This window comes from Diadema antillarum, unplaced genomic scaffold, assembly GCF_040938485.1.
Source record: "Diadema antillarum isolate AM-2024a unplaced genomic scaffold, OU_Dant_1.0 seq00000900_RagTag, whole genome shotgun sequence".
Lineage (NCBI taxonomy): Eukaryota > Metazoa > Echinodermata > Echinoidea > Diadematoida > Diadematidae > Diadema > Diadema antillarum.
Genome location: NW_027271760.1, coordinates 1,236,187 through 1,253,043, shown reverse-complemented (window position 1 = coordinate 1,253,043; position 16,857 = coordinate 1,236,187). Strand labels below are relative to the sequence as shown.

The 16,857-nt window shown below is 37.3% G+C and overlaps 1 protein-coding gene across 1 annotated transcript in view; it reads right to left on the bottom strand.

Annotated features, from left to right (window-relative positions):
* LOC139741059 (uncharacterized) overlaps positions 1–4,679 on the bottom strand; it is a 38,388-nt gene extending 33,709 nt beyond the window's left edge. The window contains exons 1-4 of the mRNA XM_071651645.1: positions 4,421–4,679; positions 3,025–3,225; positions 1,962–2,241; positions 864–1,036 (exon numbers count right to left, since the gene is read on the bottom strand). Of these exons, the coding sequence (XP_071507746.1) occupies positions 864–1,036; positions 1,962–2,241; positions 3,025–3,225; positions 4,421–4,679 (913 nt within the window). The remainder of the gene's footprint in view (positions 1–863; positions 1,037–1,961; positions 2,242–3,024; positions 3,226–4,420) is intronic.
* Between the last annotated feature and the right edge of the window lie 12,178 nt (positions 4,680–16,857).

The following is a 16,857-nucleotide window of genomic DNA, read 5'->3' as shown; positions in this document are numbered from 1 at the left end:
TTCCCATGTATTGTTTGAACTCCAGAATTCAACCATTGAGCCTAACATGATCAATTCTATTCATTGCAGCTGGACAGAAAGTTTAGATCAGGTAGTAGCTGACTAAAAGACAAAAGTGTTTTACTGTAAAAGTGGTTTCTTTCGCGTACAGATACTTTCGCGGTTTCCATCGGTGCCGACTTTTCGCGAGCGTTTAAATTCGCTGTCGGGAAATTTGTGAATTCACAGTCGGCAAAAACTGTTTTATTTTGCACATGAAAACCCAAACTTTAATCCAATTATTCTTTTATTTCTTATATAGAAATTAAAATTAAAGGCAGGCATACCTGTAATCCCATCTCTCAAGTACTTTATAACATGCCTGTACCTACATTGCGCGGTATCGCTGTGTGTGTGTTGACCATCAATACACTCAATGCGCGGAATCTTCGTGTGTGCATAAGCGGCGAGTCCAAAACATTTTCGCGTGATGTTAAATGCGCGGTTCAACCTCAAAGCGCAAAAAGCGCGAAAATAAAACCACCGTGAAAGAAACCACTTTTACAGTACTCTGTAAAATCATAAAGGTGGTTCTGTACTTTTTCCACAGTATGTCAACATCTCATGCTGATGACATTCATTCATAGCTTTTTCTTTAATGTATGCCACATATCTTTTGATACCTTCATTACTTTTTTCCCCCAGTAAAGTAGATCCGAATCAACAATTACCACTAAAAAGCTAGAATCTCTTTACAAGATATGAAAAAAAAAATTATGTATTACGATGAAATTGCAATTTTAATAGAATTAAATATACATTTCTTCATCAAAGACAACAGAAAGTAAAAGATTTGTTTCACTGCAAAGTTCACCATGACTCACTTGTATCCATTTGATATAGCATTGTTCCTTCTGTGTAGCTCCCATCATTGTCTACATACTGAGCAATAGCAACATACAGATTGAATCCAATGGTCGCAGCAGCAATGTCACTAGCACCATGGGTTGTCAAGGAAACGACCTCATCAAAGTATGCTCCAGCATAGCGATATATTCTGTTGATATGGAGAGATGACAAGAACATTAATGACAACACTTGATTATGCTTCATTACACTAATGCACATTGCACATTTGGTACAACAAATTAAAGCAATGAAGACATCCTGATTAAATTCAAAGGACTTAAATTAAGTGATTCAGCATAAGATTCATCATAATAATTATATTAGTTGTATCATATGTGCATAATGTTGTATTTTGATTAAACATTTTTTCTGTACTAATGCACTTAGAAATGTCCGTATTAAAGGGGATGGCTAGTAACTGATCAGTGGGGATCAGTGGGAATGCTGGGGGAGGATTGTTCCAATCCTTGTGGATGCCTGTACAGTGACGAGGCGATCGTTAATGGCCCATTAACGATCGCCCGACACTGCACAGGCATACTAACCTGGAAACATTGAAGTGCACATTACTTGAATATGAGACCAGTCTGAAGCAAATAATTTTCACAAAACAATAGATATACTGTATAATGTACTCTTAAATGAATCCCACAAGGATTGGAACAATCATCCTCCAGCATTCCCACTGATCAGTTACTAGCCATCCCCTTTAAGCACTCTATAAGTGTTACTTATCATTTATTATCATTCTTATTATTATCATTATTATTATTATCATATGTATGCACTGGGTTTCTTTAGTTCTATTTCCTTATGTTGTTTTCCTTATATTTTTCTCAATGAGGACGAATTTCAATTTCTTTAACAGCAGTGTGAGCAAGTACCAACGACTTTTCCACCTGACGCAAGATGGGTAAATGCATGAACGTCACTATCATTAGTTTGGTGAAGCTCACTTAATCATCATGTTCTATGTGATTCTTATGTTTGACTTCCGTTTCACTTATACATAATTAAAATTAAGTTCCATTATAATCTGTCTATGATAATCTATGGCATACCACAGTACTTACTTTGAGTCTACCAAATATCTGAAATAAGAATTCCTGCGTTGGTTTGCCACTGCTAGGTAAGTGTCGCCTTCATAAAGGAAAGCCTCCAGTGCTGATGCTCCGTATGTGTACATGTACTGGACATGGTTGATTGAAGGACCAGCGGGGTCAAAGGTCACAATTTGGGAGAGACCTTGATATGACGTGGCCCCAAACTGGCCATTCGCCACAGCGATGTAGATTTCATCAGAAATGAGAAATGGTTCAATGTCAGCGAGTCCATAGGTTGTGAATGTAACACCTGTGTGAGTAATCACAATATTGAAACATAAATCACTTATACAAGCAATGTTCTGAAAGGTAAAGTGAATTTTGAATCATCTTTGGATTGCTAAGTGGTACCCTCTGAAAGCCTCCACAATCATAGCAAATATGTAATATGCACCAAGTTTCACTGGCAATTATTTGAACATTTCATTCATTGCATGATATAACCTTTTATGTCAGTCCATGAATAATCTATCACTTGCAAGCTGAATGAGAGTAATTTTTTTTTCTGATTACCCACATTTACAGTAATGTCAATTTTTACTGATCAAAAGATTAAAGGTAAACCCACTGCACTTGTTCTTGAACTATAATTTATTACACAATAAATTTTATAACAACTTTGATAATGATGGTTTTAAAAGTCAAATCTTGTCATTCTGAGCTACAGTAAAAATTAATATTCATTTACTAACATCTCAACATAGAAAGTTACATTCAATTTGATTGAAAACATTCCCTAAACTTGAATGCAGGATGCAGCAAATATCATTCAGAATTATGATTATAAAGCATTGATCTTCTTGCAATTGAAGAACGTTCAAACAATTGCTTCCACAAATAATAACTGAAATTAAAGGATTTTTTTTTCAATAACATGTCATATTAAGAGAAGATATCCTAACTGTACTTTGACTGAGTCAATCTTGTATCAGTTTTCATCAATTATTTTTGGTTAAAAGAGGTGAAATCAAGAAGAGTTGCCAGTAAAATCAGTAAAATCAGTAAGATATTCAATACCTGGTTCTCAATTTACCTGTAGTTGTGAAAGTCCCAGTAGTAGTGCTAAACTTGAAGATTTCTGCATCTGTGGTATACGTTCCCTCTGACACTTGATTGTAGCCCAGGATAAGATAGTCATCTCCATCACTGTAGAAATGTTTGGCAATGCTGAAGTCTGTAGGAATATCTGTCTCAGTTTGAACGTCCCAGTACAGGTTCTCATTCACTACAAGTTCTGTGATGAAATAGAGTTAGATTATTACCACATGAGTTTCTTTCAAACTTTCTTGACATGACAAAAATAAAAGAGATCTTGGCTCTTGCTCAGATCTTTCATATTTGCCCATACACACTTGAAGTAATCAGAAAATCACCAGCAGCAATCGGTAGAATTAAGGAATAAAGGATGAAGAATCACTTTCTGAACTTCTTCCATTAAAAAATTGTATTATTCCATGTTATTATCAATCAAAGTTACATTATACCTGTCCACATCTCCAAAGATGAGAGAAGACATTGATCATTGAATGACATGAAAAAGGTTAATACAAAATTTTGATGCTTCCACAGCACAGATTTTGTGAAAATATGTATAGCATGTTAAAAGCATGCTGAAAAGTTTCATCACAAGATAAATGTTAGCATGAATGCATGTCAAATGTAAGTGCTCTACGTACCAGATGTTTTCCCTTTCCTATATATAGGTATGACCTTGATAACATTTTTCTTTAACTTATTTTCATTTATGGATTTTTTTTCCAATTCCTAGTACCGGTACCCACACTAATCCTCTTTAGTCTCAGCAATATAATGATGAAATGTGGCAGTTTTTCAGAAATTCCTTCCATGTCCAATCTGCCTTAACAATCCTGAAGATTTAAAGATAATATAAAGTTTTGGTACCTCGAAAGTTTCCCCGAGTTTCCTTGTCTTAGTTTGTGTTTCAGGTTAAAGTACCTTTCATATAACTAACACTGTAAGACTTACTCGCTCTAAAGTGCTCTCATGTCTTAGTAATCATGCAATAATGGTTTCGTAAAACTGTTATATTGATTGTCGCGGAACCGCGTCGAGTCAAACTAACAGCTCGTTCGAATTTTTCAGAGCCCGCTCTGCTCTGGTACGAAACCATTATTGCATGATTACTAAGACATGAGAGCACTTTGGGGCGAGTAATTCTCAAAGTGTTAGTTATATTCATCCTAAAAAAAATTAAAATGTGTATAGTGAAAATTTCTGCAAAGATTTCTAATGTATGACTCATTGACTTGATTTGTTCAAGAGAAAACTATGAAAACAAGTTACTATTTGATAATGTATTTACTTAATCCAAATTATTTTCACTTGAAACATTTTTCCCCACATACACTGCCACTGCCAGAGAGATTTCCAATATCCTAGCTATTTTACAATGGACACCGGAAACTTGCCTCGTCTTTTCCGACGGTTGTACACATGTAATTCTTCTAGCAGCGAATGGTGAAGCTCGGCCTGATAATTTCGAAGAGTTTGGTTGAGATGTCCCTTGAAGGCTACAAGAATTTCTTTCTCGCTCGTCTCTAGCTCTTCCTCCGTTCCAGCATTTTGAAGATAATTTTCTGGTAGTCTAGAGCACTCTGTGGGTGGAATGTGCACGAATGGTATTGCAAACAAGATGTAGAAAATCGGCAAAAGAAACGACAGCGCCATTTTAACGATGGCCGAGGCAGAGCAGCCCTACTACTATACTTGATCACAGCTATTCAGGCGATGCTGAAGCGGGAAGGACGCCCCGTGGCTCGGGTAAGCGACCGCTTGAGTTCTGCCCTCGAGGATGCTGACCAGCTATCGGCGGGAGTGCTGCTTTTGGCTGCAATCGCTGCGACGGTTGAGGATGAAATGAGTTGAAGCTGGGAATAGCTAGCTCCTTTGATTGTTCTATGCCTGTAAATTTTTCCCTCCGATTCTGTTTTCCTGGCATTTTCCCACTCTTTTGACGTCTCCATTTTTGTTTCATCTCGCTTTACACTTCTAAAAACCCAATTGAAGTCGAAACAATAACAGGGATGTTGGTGCGATTGCTACCACTGATGCACAGCATGGGCACTTGCTGTACGTGGTGTCAAGGTGACAGCTACAGGTGAAGAGTGCTATCCGTGGTGATCACCACCCCGCAGCCATCCATTGGCACGCGGCAATCGGTTACGCAATATGAGTAGCGCTTTTGTGTGTATGTGAGCAATGCCTCCCTCCACTGGGCACAAAACGATATAATAAAGAAAGGCCGGTGCTTCACACGACTGACCTTTCTCTTCGACAAATCTGTTGTAATGTTAGGAATTGTGACAGGGACAGGTGCCTAGTGCATTGCTTGATTGACATCAATCCCGTTGTCATCTCGATCCAACTCCATTCTTTTATGAAGAAAAACCAGAATGGGAATTTTCTCTCCTCTCGGACTCTCAGATTATGCTCACATTCCAGGGCCGGCGCAGCCGTGGGGGCCGTGGGGGCTCGGGCCCCCACACTTTTTGTGCACCATACAAAGGAAAACATAAGGTGTCATCACTTTGTTAGCTCATGAAACCCGGAAGTGGGCCCCCATACTTTTGAAAACACTGCGCCGTTCCTGCATTCCTGGGACGCATTATGAGCATTAGCTTGAACAAAGTGAAATACATTCGCCAGTTAAAACAAGAGAGAGAGAGAGAAAAAAAAAAAAAAGGAGAGAGAACTTTGCAAATATTGCCAAATACATCGCCTCCAGCTGCTCCAGAACTCTGCTGCTAGACTACTAACTCTAACGAAGAGAACTTCACACATCTCTCACGTCCTCCAGACACTGCTTCCGGTTGACAAGTGAAATTATTGTCTTCAAGATTTTGGTCCTGGTTTTCCGTTCTTTACATATGGCACAGCACCCAGTTACCTTCAGGAAATATTCCATAAGTACCGTACAAACCAAATACATTTCTTCGTTCATCCACTGCTCATACCCTTCGAGTTCCCCGTACTCATCATTCGTGGGGCAACAGAACTTTCACCCAGTCTGGCTCTTCTCTCTGGAACTCACTGCCTTTGAAACTGAGAATGGAGACCTCTAACCCTCTGTTCAAGAGGGAACTGAAGACCTTTTTATTTCAGTAACTGTCCTTTCTTTCAATTGGGATCTTTTCCTGAATGAAGCAATGTGGGAGGAGGTCTTACCTTTCTGCGCCAGGAGTGCCACTGTGTGACAGACATGGCGCACTACAAGACTCCATTATTATTATTATTAACTTTACTTTACTTGGAGGCAATAATTACGTAACATATGGATGAAATAGAAAAGACATAATATATTGACATCATTAACTTTCCTCAAGGACAATTTATGTCTTTTAATCGCTATGTATATCGAGTTTATGTTATATTAAATCAACAAAGACAAGATAGTCTGCTCTTTATTTTGTTCATAATAATAGGATACTCTATATAGACCAAGGCCTATATACATCTACGATCTCTCTTTACTCAAGCCTATACGTGCAGTATACTTTGTACTTTTTACATTCATCTGGAAATTCAATAAGGGAAAAAAAAAGAAGATTTAGAGGAAGAAGAAAAGCGGAAAAGGAAAGGGTTTATTGGCTGTCTTTGCTGTGTGCAAATTGATGAATTTGCTCTTGGATGGGCATGTGGAATTGGGGTAGGGATTGTAAATTGCCTATACGAAAGTCTGTAAAATAGACTCAGAGAATTCGCCTTATTTCTTATATCATGGGAGGCTTCGAGGTTTAGAGCCAGTTCCTAGCATTCCTTCGGGCAGAAAGAGATGATAGGTTCTCCGTTTTATAGGGTGTTGAAAAGCTATTCAGGTATAGGTATATACCTTGATGCTGTGCGGCGCCATTTAGACCCCGTCCGATCAGTTAAAATCATTTCACAGTTCACATTCTATATTGTATTATGATCCGATCCTTCAACACCAATATTACTTCCCATTTTGTGAGTTCACTTATCAGATGTGCTAGTTAGCAGTAGCCTGAATGAAAGATGAATATATTTCAATCATATCCTCATCGCCTATATGCCTCCGCGCCTGAACCAAGGTGGAGTCATTCCCCCATCCATCGATATTATTAATAAACACTATAAAAGCATGCCACATTAGGCGTTTTCACATCAGCCCGATGTTTCGAAATAGCGCGATATTTTCTGACTTGGGAAATAGGAAAATATCTCGAGCTTGGATTTTTATCGGGCTGATGTGAAAACGCCTATCGTGTGCATTTTGACTCGACCCTCCACCACAGATCGTTATCCACAGAGAATGAGGTTCCAACATAACGCGTATTATCAGAGCTGCTCGATTTTAAATTGTTACAGCGCCACCTCGGGGGACCGCTGCCCAGTTTTCGATTTAGATGACCGAGAATTAAAAATGAGCAGTTGACAGTCAAATCAAAGAGAGAGAAAAGGAAAGGGAAGAGAGAAGAGGGAGAGAGGTACACTAACGGCCTAAGAATGAAGGAAGTAGACATGGAAGGGAGTGACAAGAGAAGTAGCCTACATTGTAATGAATCGTAACGTTAAATCACATATTTATGATTAAGTGATAATTATGAAACAGAATTTCATTTAAGATGGTCAGTGTTTCATTGAAAGATGACGAAATCTAAAAAATTCTAAAATGTTATTAAGTTTCACATGTTTACCAAGTGTATATATACTGATCCTGGGTAAAATTATGACACCAAAAATGTAATCATAGATGAAGCGGTGATATCACCTTATGAACCCCAAGCTATTTCAAAATTTCCAGGCCCCCAAGGGGACACATTGTGCCCCCATATTATAACTTCTTTATCACCATCATATAATTTTGGCCACATAGAGCAATTCAACCTCTACACGAACCTATTTTGAACTTTCTCAAGGTCATCAACTGAGATCGCTATTCAGTACAAATTCAGGAAATAAGAAACATGCTAAGAGCATGTTTTTTTTTTACTTACTAATTTCTTTACCATTCTTTATTTTGATGTACCGCATCATTGCCATTATATTTGGCTCATAAGTCGAACAAGTTATACTCTACAATATTATGACCTCACTTTTGAATATTTTATTTTTCAAGGTCGGCCACTGGGGCGCTATTCGTTAAAATACAAGAGAGCTGGGATGTATTGTTTTTTATGTAAAGACCAAGTACAGTTATGTACCGTATCGCATTTCATATTTCCATAATACGGCCTATCGGAATTTTGTAAGTTTGCAGGTTGATAAAAAGAAATACTTAAGGCAAAACTTGTGCTAAATATTGAAAATGGTATACAAAATACATTGGAAAATACTGTTTGAACAATAATATCTGTTTTACCTAAAACATTTTTTCTTTGTATCTGATTTGGCTTAGATTATACAGTGCCAATGGGGCTGGGTACATTTTCATTTCAAAAAGAAAACAAAACCTTTTGACCTTTATAGGAATAGGTATAGGAGAAAATTTTAATAAAAAGGGGAAACATCTAACATGAAGTTAACATCAAGATAATTCAAACAAAGTACAGTGGAAATCAATTTGACATGATGTGCACGATGTGTCTATTCGAAATTGCAACAAATTATATAATATCAGGGTCACCTCCCCCCCCCCCCCCCATGACGTTTTGGGGTCTGAAAAAAAAGAAGCTGAAAATGGGGGAAAAGTCACAACACGGTGAACACTGCCTATGACTTTTCTTCGGAAGGGGAGGGGTGGGGTGCTATGGTGGGATGGGAATACCATTGAACTTATTGACTGAGACCCCCCCCCCCCCCCCCCACGCACCCCTATATCCGCCATCCCCATTCATCCTGAACACTAACGTGCGACCCCTGAATATCTGCCAGGAAGGTGGTGGAAAGAAGAGATTCCACCTCCCTGACAATGTCTGAGGTTCCTGCCATGCAAAGACCTCGTTTGTTTGTTTATTTATTCACCGTAAAATCACAAAAATAACAATGATACAATACAACTGGGATATATAACTAAAGGAAAACGGATGGATTGCCCTGCTCAGCTCGGACTTCATGGCCGTGCTGGTCTTCCGAGAGGTCCAACTTCACATGAAAAATTACAATAATCGAAACTCGATGCAATAAAACTAATTATACACACACTTTTACTTATACATGATAATGTGATACGAACAAAAAAAAATGATACATCAGTACAAAATCAACTTAAACAACATTACCAAAAAAAAACTTGTGAAAATGGTATACTCCCCCATACCATTACCAATATACCCTCCCCACCCACAACCCTCCCCATAATCATTAACATATACAGAGATACGTGATCATTATCATAACATCCAGTGTAAAACATATATAATTATTTATTGCTTTCTTTGATGATGAAGATACTATATCCAAGGGAACAGTATTGTACATGGATGCCCCACGATACGCGAACATGCGTCTAAAATATTCTGTTCTAGGCTTTGACAGCGTTAATCTTCCATAATATCGTAAAGAATATTGATGAGATACAAAATTAAACAAGCCCAATAAATAAGGAGCGCTGAAATTTAGAAGAGTTTTAAATAGGCTACCATTAACATTATGTTCTAAACGGCGTGTTAAGGATTCCCAATTTAGTGTCTGATGAATAACCTGATTCGAAATATGCATATACGGACTGACTCTCAGGATCAGTCTCCCCGCTCTAACAGTATTCTGTAATTTCTGCAATCGATCAGTATACTTCTTATGGGCAGAATCATAAAGTACATCTGCATAATCAAACAAAGGTTTGATTATAGAGTTGTAAATTATCCTCATACTTTGCTCATTTAAATTCAAACGGAAACGACCCAAAAACCTTATCAAATTACTTATGAACACAACATTTCTATATGAATATTCCATTTTAATTCTTGATCAATAACTCCGAGATATTTCACTGTTTGTTTGGACTGAATACGCTTACCATTTACCTGTATATTTATCAGATATTGCATCGTTTTAACATTGCGGGTGATCCTATCAACAAACATTCAGTTTTATCAACATTCAAACTCAACTTATATCTAAACACATCCATCTATCATGATGCCATTCAAATCAATGTTGTTAGCCTGTTCAATTTGATTAATATCAGAATGAGAAAAGTATAGAATAGTGTCATCTGCATAAAGATGAATACTGCACACTTCAATCTGTTTGACAATGTCATCGATATAGATTGTAAAGAGGAGATGCCCCAAAATGGAACCTTGTGGTACTCCGGCTTCCAGCATGCAGGGGATCCGACATTGCATTACAAAAGTATGTACGTATATTTGTCGACCAGACAAGAGTATTCTCAAACCAGCGAAGGCTTTCATCGGAAACTCCAATAGAGTGTAGCTTCGTTATACCAGCTATAACAAGGAAAGTGGGAACTCCCTGGCTCATGTACAGAAGATTCCACTGGGAGTGTGCCGCGTTTGAGTTATAACAGAAAATGCAAATTATTGTGTTCAATATGAGTGCTGCAGGGAAAAGGTTACCCCTGCAGTAACCAACTGTTTTTGGTAAATGCAGCGTAAAGCTGTGCAATGTATTTAGTTTTTAAGATAGCATTTGTCAGACTGAAGCAGCTACATGTGAATCCATGTTCTCAGTTCATGAGTAATGTCTTATTTATATTTTCTTCCTACTATATTTCCTTATGAATGATAATAATGATAATGATAATAATAATAATAATAATAATAATAATAATAATGATAATAGTAGTAGTAGTAATAATAATAATAATAATCATAATAAATTATCTTTTTAATCTTCATACAAGTATATGCATCTTGCAAAGATCGATTTCTTTGTCGATGAATAAAGCTAAAAAATAATGATTAAAGCAAAATAAATCAAATTTGAAAATAGTGAAAAGACATGCTCGTACAATGGTGACATGACTGCTCAAACTTTGTACCGCGACTACAGAATAGCTCCGGTTTTATTTTCTCTGAGGACTTTAGGGTTAGGGTTGGGTTGTGATATATTATGTTTGGTTTAAAAATAGTTTGATGTGACAGTGAGGATTAGGATTAGGGTTATTATGTTTGTGGGAAAGATAACGTTGGCGTGCTCGCTGCTACGAGTATCTGGAGAATGTATAGCGCAAGAGTAACTGCGAACGTCGGTAATGTTAACTGATAATAGCGCTAGCGGGAGGGTTGCGTGCGTGCCCGACTGGCGCGAGTAGTCTTGCGTTATAAACAATATTCGAATGTAAACTGTATGCAGAACGACGACCTTTTGGTAATCGCGTCGTCGCGTTCCGTTTCTCATCCATACCACCTTACCCACACTGCACTCTCGTGTACTCGTACTGAAACGTATACATAAGAACTAGAATCCAACTTATGTTTTGCTTTGAAATATTAGGAATGTGCGTACATTCGCCTTATTCGCTTGAGACGTCCGTATTTCCTGACTTTATAGCTCCCTCGTCGTGACTGTATTGTGAGAAACAAGCCCAGCCGTTGTCATCAGCGCAGTTTGTATTCAAACGTTCCCAGATTTTGTAGAGTGTTGAGCAGAGCCAGCGGTGCAGTGTGAGCGGTTGCGCGTCGGTCTACTATACCGGATCGCCTCGGCTGGAGGACTATACCCGCTCCGCTGCGACGCCCAGTCGACAGTTCGGACTCCACACCTCAATCAAGCTTTAAGCCTTCAACCGTGTGCCGTGCTGTAAATTTGCATTCATGATTCCCAAAACATTGCACGATTTCGTTGAGACACACTCACCGTCAGCATGAAGCAGAAAAACGTGAGAAGTCCGGAAAGTCCTTTTCTTCCGCAAAAGAAGTTGAGTGATAGGTAAGATCACGCTCCTTCTTACGATCTAACGCTAGAAATGCTATTAAATCCTACTGACATCAATCATTAGAATTAAAGAAATTCCACGTGAGTCATGATTTTATTGGAGGATTGATATTGACAGTGCGCGGTCTGATCAGTGATGATGACAGTTTGGATTAAAGGAAGGCTGCCTTAGAGGAAACCAAAACCCAAGACAACTGTGGATTGAGTGAAAGCAGCAACGTTAGTAGACAGAAAGATCCGTCTGTCCGGAGGACTCTTTTGTATTTTGCCATTAACGCCGTCCTCCGTAGACATTGTATACGGAGGGGATCCGTGAAGCCAGACGCAGTCTCCGCGGAACATTCCCCGACGGACAGATACAGACCGATCTTTCGGTCAACAACGTTAGTAGAGCACATCAATGAAAGTTTTAACTGTTACTAGGAAAATCAGACAATTGATACAAAATAAACTGTAAAAAAATTAATGACTTTTGCTTCATTTGATTTTCCTCAAACTTTCACTGATGTGTTCTACTTCTCTAGAGACAGTCTATCTGTTGCTGTTTTCACTCAATCCATTCAGCTGTTTGGGTTTTGGTGTCCTTTAAGAATGAAAACATGTTTGTAACATAAATAGGTCTATCATTTTGATAATAGCTGTTTTTAATTTACAGGTTGGTGGATCCAGGGAGGACTGTACCGGGTGCCCCCCCTTTTTTATGTCTTTTTTTATGCATTTATTATGGAAGTCAAGACTCTACATTCTTATGACTACAGTACTGTATGTCACAGACTCATATAGGTTGTGTGTTAGTTAAGTGGACAAGACTAGAAATGTCTACATTATGAAATATTCCAGGTTTGAAGTAGAAGATCTTTATTTTTTATTCTTTATTTCTTCTTTTTTTGTTTAGTCAGTAGGGCTAGATACAGTATCAGTACTCAGGTACGTTGTATTTAAGCAGAAACCTTCATTTTCTAAATTATAGAAAGAGAAATTCACTTTTATATCAATCGTCATAAAGAGTACCGATACAAGCATAGTGATCATACAAGTGGCAGTGCAGTCAGTGCAGTGCAGTGCCAGTGGTCTTGGTATCTCGTTGGTCTCTGGTGAGTGCATAATGAAAGAGCTTGTACATGTTTACACGCTCTGAGCTTGTATTGTAAACAACACATTGTGTGTGTGTGTGTGTGCTGGCTACAGTGTGATGTCATGGCCCATGTTTTGAAGTTTATGTTGTATAACATTTGAATGGAAGATTCAGTTTCTGACCCTTTTATTAGTCAGTCTGAGACACCATAGTTGTCCCAATCCTAGGCAATGGTGACAGTATTTGCTCTAACAGTTACAGTGTAGGAATTTCCCTCTGATATACAGTATTTTTGATATAAATCTGCAGGAAGAATTGAAGTGAGAATCAGATGCAACATTATGTATATATTAAACATTTATCAATGTTTTATGATAACTGTACATGTAGACTGCAATCATAAGGTTTGAATCTTGATTTTGGAAGACGACACCCAGGGTATCAAAAGTGGCTTCACCCCAGCATAAACAGTAGGCTTAGTTATTGTCTTTTTTCTTTTATCCTCTATTGATTACTGGAGCATGCAGTCTGGTGGATATAATACCATTGGTAATCTCTGTGAGGAGGCTGTGCATTCTCAGGTTTTCTTTGAAGGCAGTGTCTTTCTACATTGATTATAAAGGCTTCTATACGTTACAGGCTTGGGAATCACTCTAGAGGAGCAAAGCTATCATGTACCCTGGGCATCTTGTCTTTTTTGTTGACTGTTCAGTTCACTGGCTGTGTTAATGGTCACTAAGATTCCATCCAAACAATTAAAAAGCAGAAAAGTTGAACAGTCATACTGTGAAGTCCAATTTGATGTGGTATATAAAATGCTACATTATGCCAGATGGACCAATTAAAGAATAAAAAATTATTGGAGACATAGCCATGTTGACATCTATGCAATTAGGCATATGAATTGGAATTTAAATTGACAGATCAATGATTATTAGGTTCTGGGAGTCTGCTATTGTATCATGTAATGACACCTGCAGTGGAGATGACTATTACTTGGTGATTGATGCATACTACTGTAATGTTATTATTGACTGTGTGAAGGGACACGAGAAAGCAGGCAATTGATTCTGACTTTGATAATAACCAAGATCCATTTGCTTGCTAGCGTCCTTGACATTTCTTCAATATCAACAACTTTTCATGTCATAGTCTAAAGTTAGTCACATGACCAAGATGGCTTTGTATGGATTCTGGAAGAGGATCTCATCACCCACTAGACTGCCAAATTCAAACATTCATCCCAATTTGTTGCCATCTGTTATTCATGTAATTATGCTTCTTGTGTTAGTTTTTGTTTCAGGGCAAGTCCAAGATAAGGTCCCCTCAGAAGGCAAAATTTCATCTTTGCTCAATATTGACATATTTAGTATCATTTTGAAGCTTATGAGTTAAAGTTTTGATTTCCATGGAGGAAAAAATGATATTATGTAAATTTATGCAAATTTCAAGGGCTTCATTTGCATAAATGTAAAACACAGTGTTACGTATGGGACATTTATAAAAATTCATATTTATTCAAAGGAAAGCAAATGATATTTGATTAATATGTGGACATAAGAAGTTCATCAAATAGTTTAACTTGGTATGAAAATTTAGGGATTATGCAAATGATTATGCAAATTAGCTCGTGTCCTATCATGAGATGTCCCATACGTAACAAAATGAGGTCATTTTTTTAGGTTTTTTCTGAAATTGCTAAGGTTATTTGAATGCCCTTTTGGAAAGTTCTAATTTATTGTTTAGAGAAATTAAATACCATAGAAAAAAGAAAAAATAGTAAAAGAAGTATTTTTTATTAGGCATTGAAATAATGTTATGTATGGGACAAATGTGTTACGTATGGGACATCCTCATATATATTGCATGTAAATGCATGTAGCTGGCTGGGAAGGTCTCTCAGTACACAAATGGTCAATCATCCTGAAGAAAGCATCCCATCTTTGTAGCTACTTTGTGAGGTATAGACACTTGAAACAATACATGTACTTGAATGAACAATTTTCAGAAAGGGGGAAGGGAAGATAGCAAAATACACTTATGAAAATCAGCATTAAAGGGATGGTATAGTTTTTGTAGAAATGGGGATTCAGTTTTCAACATTTTATGAGATGACTGGAAACCAATAATATGAATTACTAAAGAGCATACAATTCTAAGACTAGAGGAATTCAAAGTTAATTTGATGGAGATCCAATTTGAAACGGTTGAGATATCCAAAAAAAAAAAGTAAAATGATTTTATTTTTATTGCAAGTGATACACAAATTGTCCTTATCAGTTTTCAATAGTAGCCACAACAAAATTCATGGGTATACATACTGAGGTGTGACTCAAATCAATGACCTGACTGCTAGACAGACATCATACATCTACTCGATTATTAGAATTCCACGCATCAGGTATTGCTTATCTATTAAAATTAATATTTCTTGTGTCAAGTTATTTTTTTATTGAAACTAAATGGCAAACTGCCCTTAATCAATGGAAGTAAACACTTTAAACTATTCAATTTTTTAGTAGTAACTATCCTGATGAAAATAGGGCATACATACTCAGGTTGGTCATGAAAAATATAGAATATGATTGAATATGATAATGATGGTAAATATTTGGGGGATATTGTTCCCTTGACAATCTGGATCAGTATATGAGTAATTTCAACTGATTCCATCTCAATAATTATGCAAAAACTTTGTTTATGGGTATTTTGCAAAATTATTTTGCAAAATACCCATAAACATGGTTCTCCACACACTAAACGAATGGGGGACAAAGGGCATGCATACTCAGGTTGGTCATAAAAATATAAAAATATGATTGAATATGACTATGATGGTGAATATTTGGGGAACATTGTTTCCTTGACAATTTGGATCAATATTTGAGTAGTTTCAACTGATTTTACTTCAATAATTATGCAAAATACCCAATAACATGGTTCTCCACACACTAAATGAATGGGGGACAAAGTGTCCCATACGTAACTGTCCCATACGTAACACGTCATGTCTGCCTTTAATTAGAACCTGTAATTAGAGCTTTTTGCCTAATGACATGAAACTTACCTGTGATAATCTTGAGTGTTGTGACTCTCATCACAGTGAGTTACAAGTTGTAGAATGAAATACTTTCAGAGAGTTTTGAGGTTGAAAAAAATGTTCAAAAAACCAAAATTTTTCTGGTCCCATACGTAACGGCACATATTTTCTCTTCTAGAATATAATTGTCAAGGTCATTTTTCTCAATTTTTTACATGATTATACTTCTCCTAGATATCAATCACCATGATAAATTTCAATATGATCAAAGGCCATTAACACTATTTTTCAGGTCATAAAAGTCTCTGAATGTCCCATACGTAACGCGCGTGTTATCTTGGACTTGCCCTTCAACATGCATTTGTGTGCTTTCCCTTCAGTTGACTGTAAACTTTTCAAATGATGATATATATACATTTTTAACTCATATCCCAGGTTATCTGCTAGATAAACATAAATAACCAATTTTATAACAGTTGTATGGCCTGACATACTGACGGTTGCCATTGTTGGATATTATGTATGACATATAAAGGATATCACATGCAAACTTGTATACAAAGTATTTACCGCAACCCAGTTTTTGGTAAGTTCCAAAGTTATTTGATAATTTGCTCGATCTTTGTTGCTACAGGACATTGCATAAAAACTTTTCTTGGCACACAAAAAAAGCAGGTGCGTCAGTCACCAGTCAAAGCCTGCCTCGCCGTCCATGTTTACCAATGTGCCCTGGGATGCGGTCAGTGGGTCAGTGTGTTAATGTCACGTACTGTATTGTCACTCTTGGTGTGAAGAAAGGATATGGTCTAAGATAGAGGTAATGCGTGTGTGATTGAAGTGTTTTCATCCCAAGATGGATTGGGACCTTTTGTGTGTCATGAAAGTCTCTTAAAATACTCTCTGGTTGGACAAAAACAGAAGAAGAACAAACC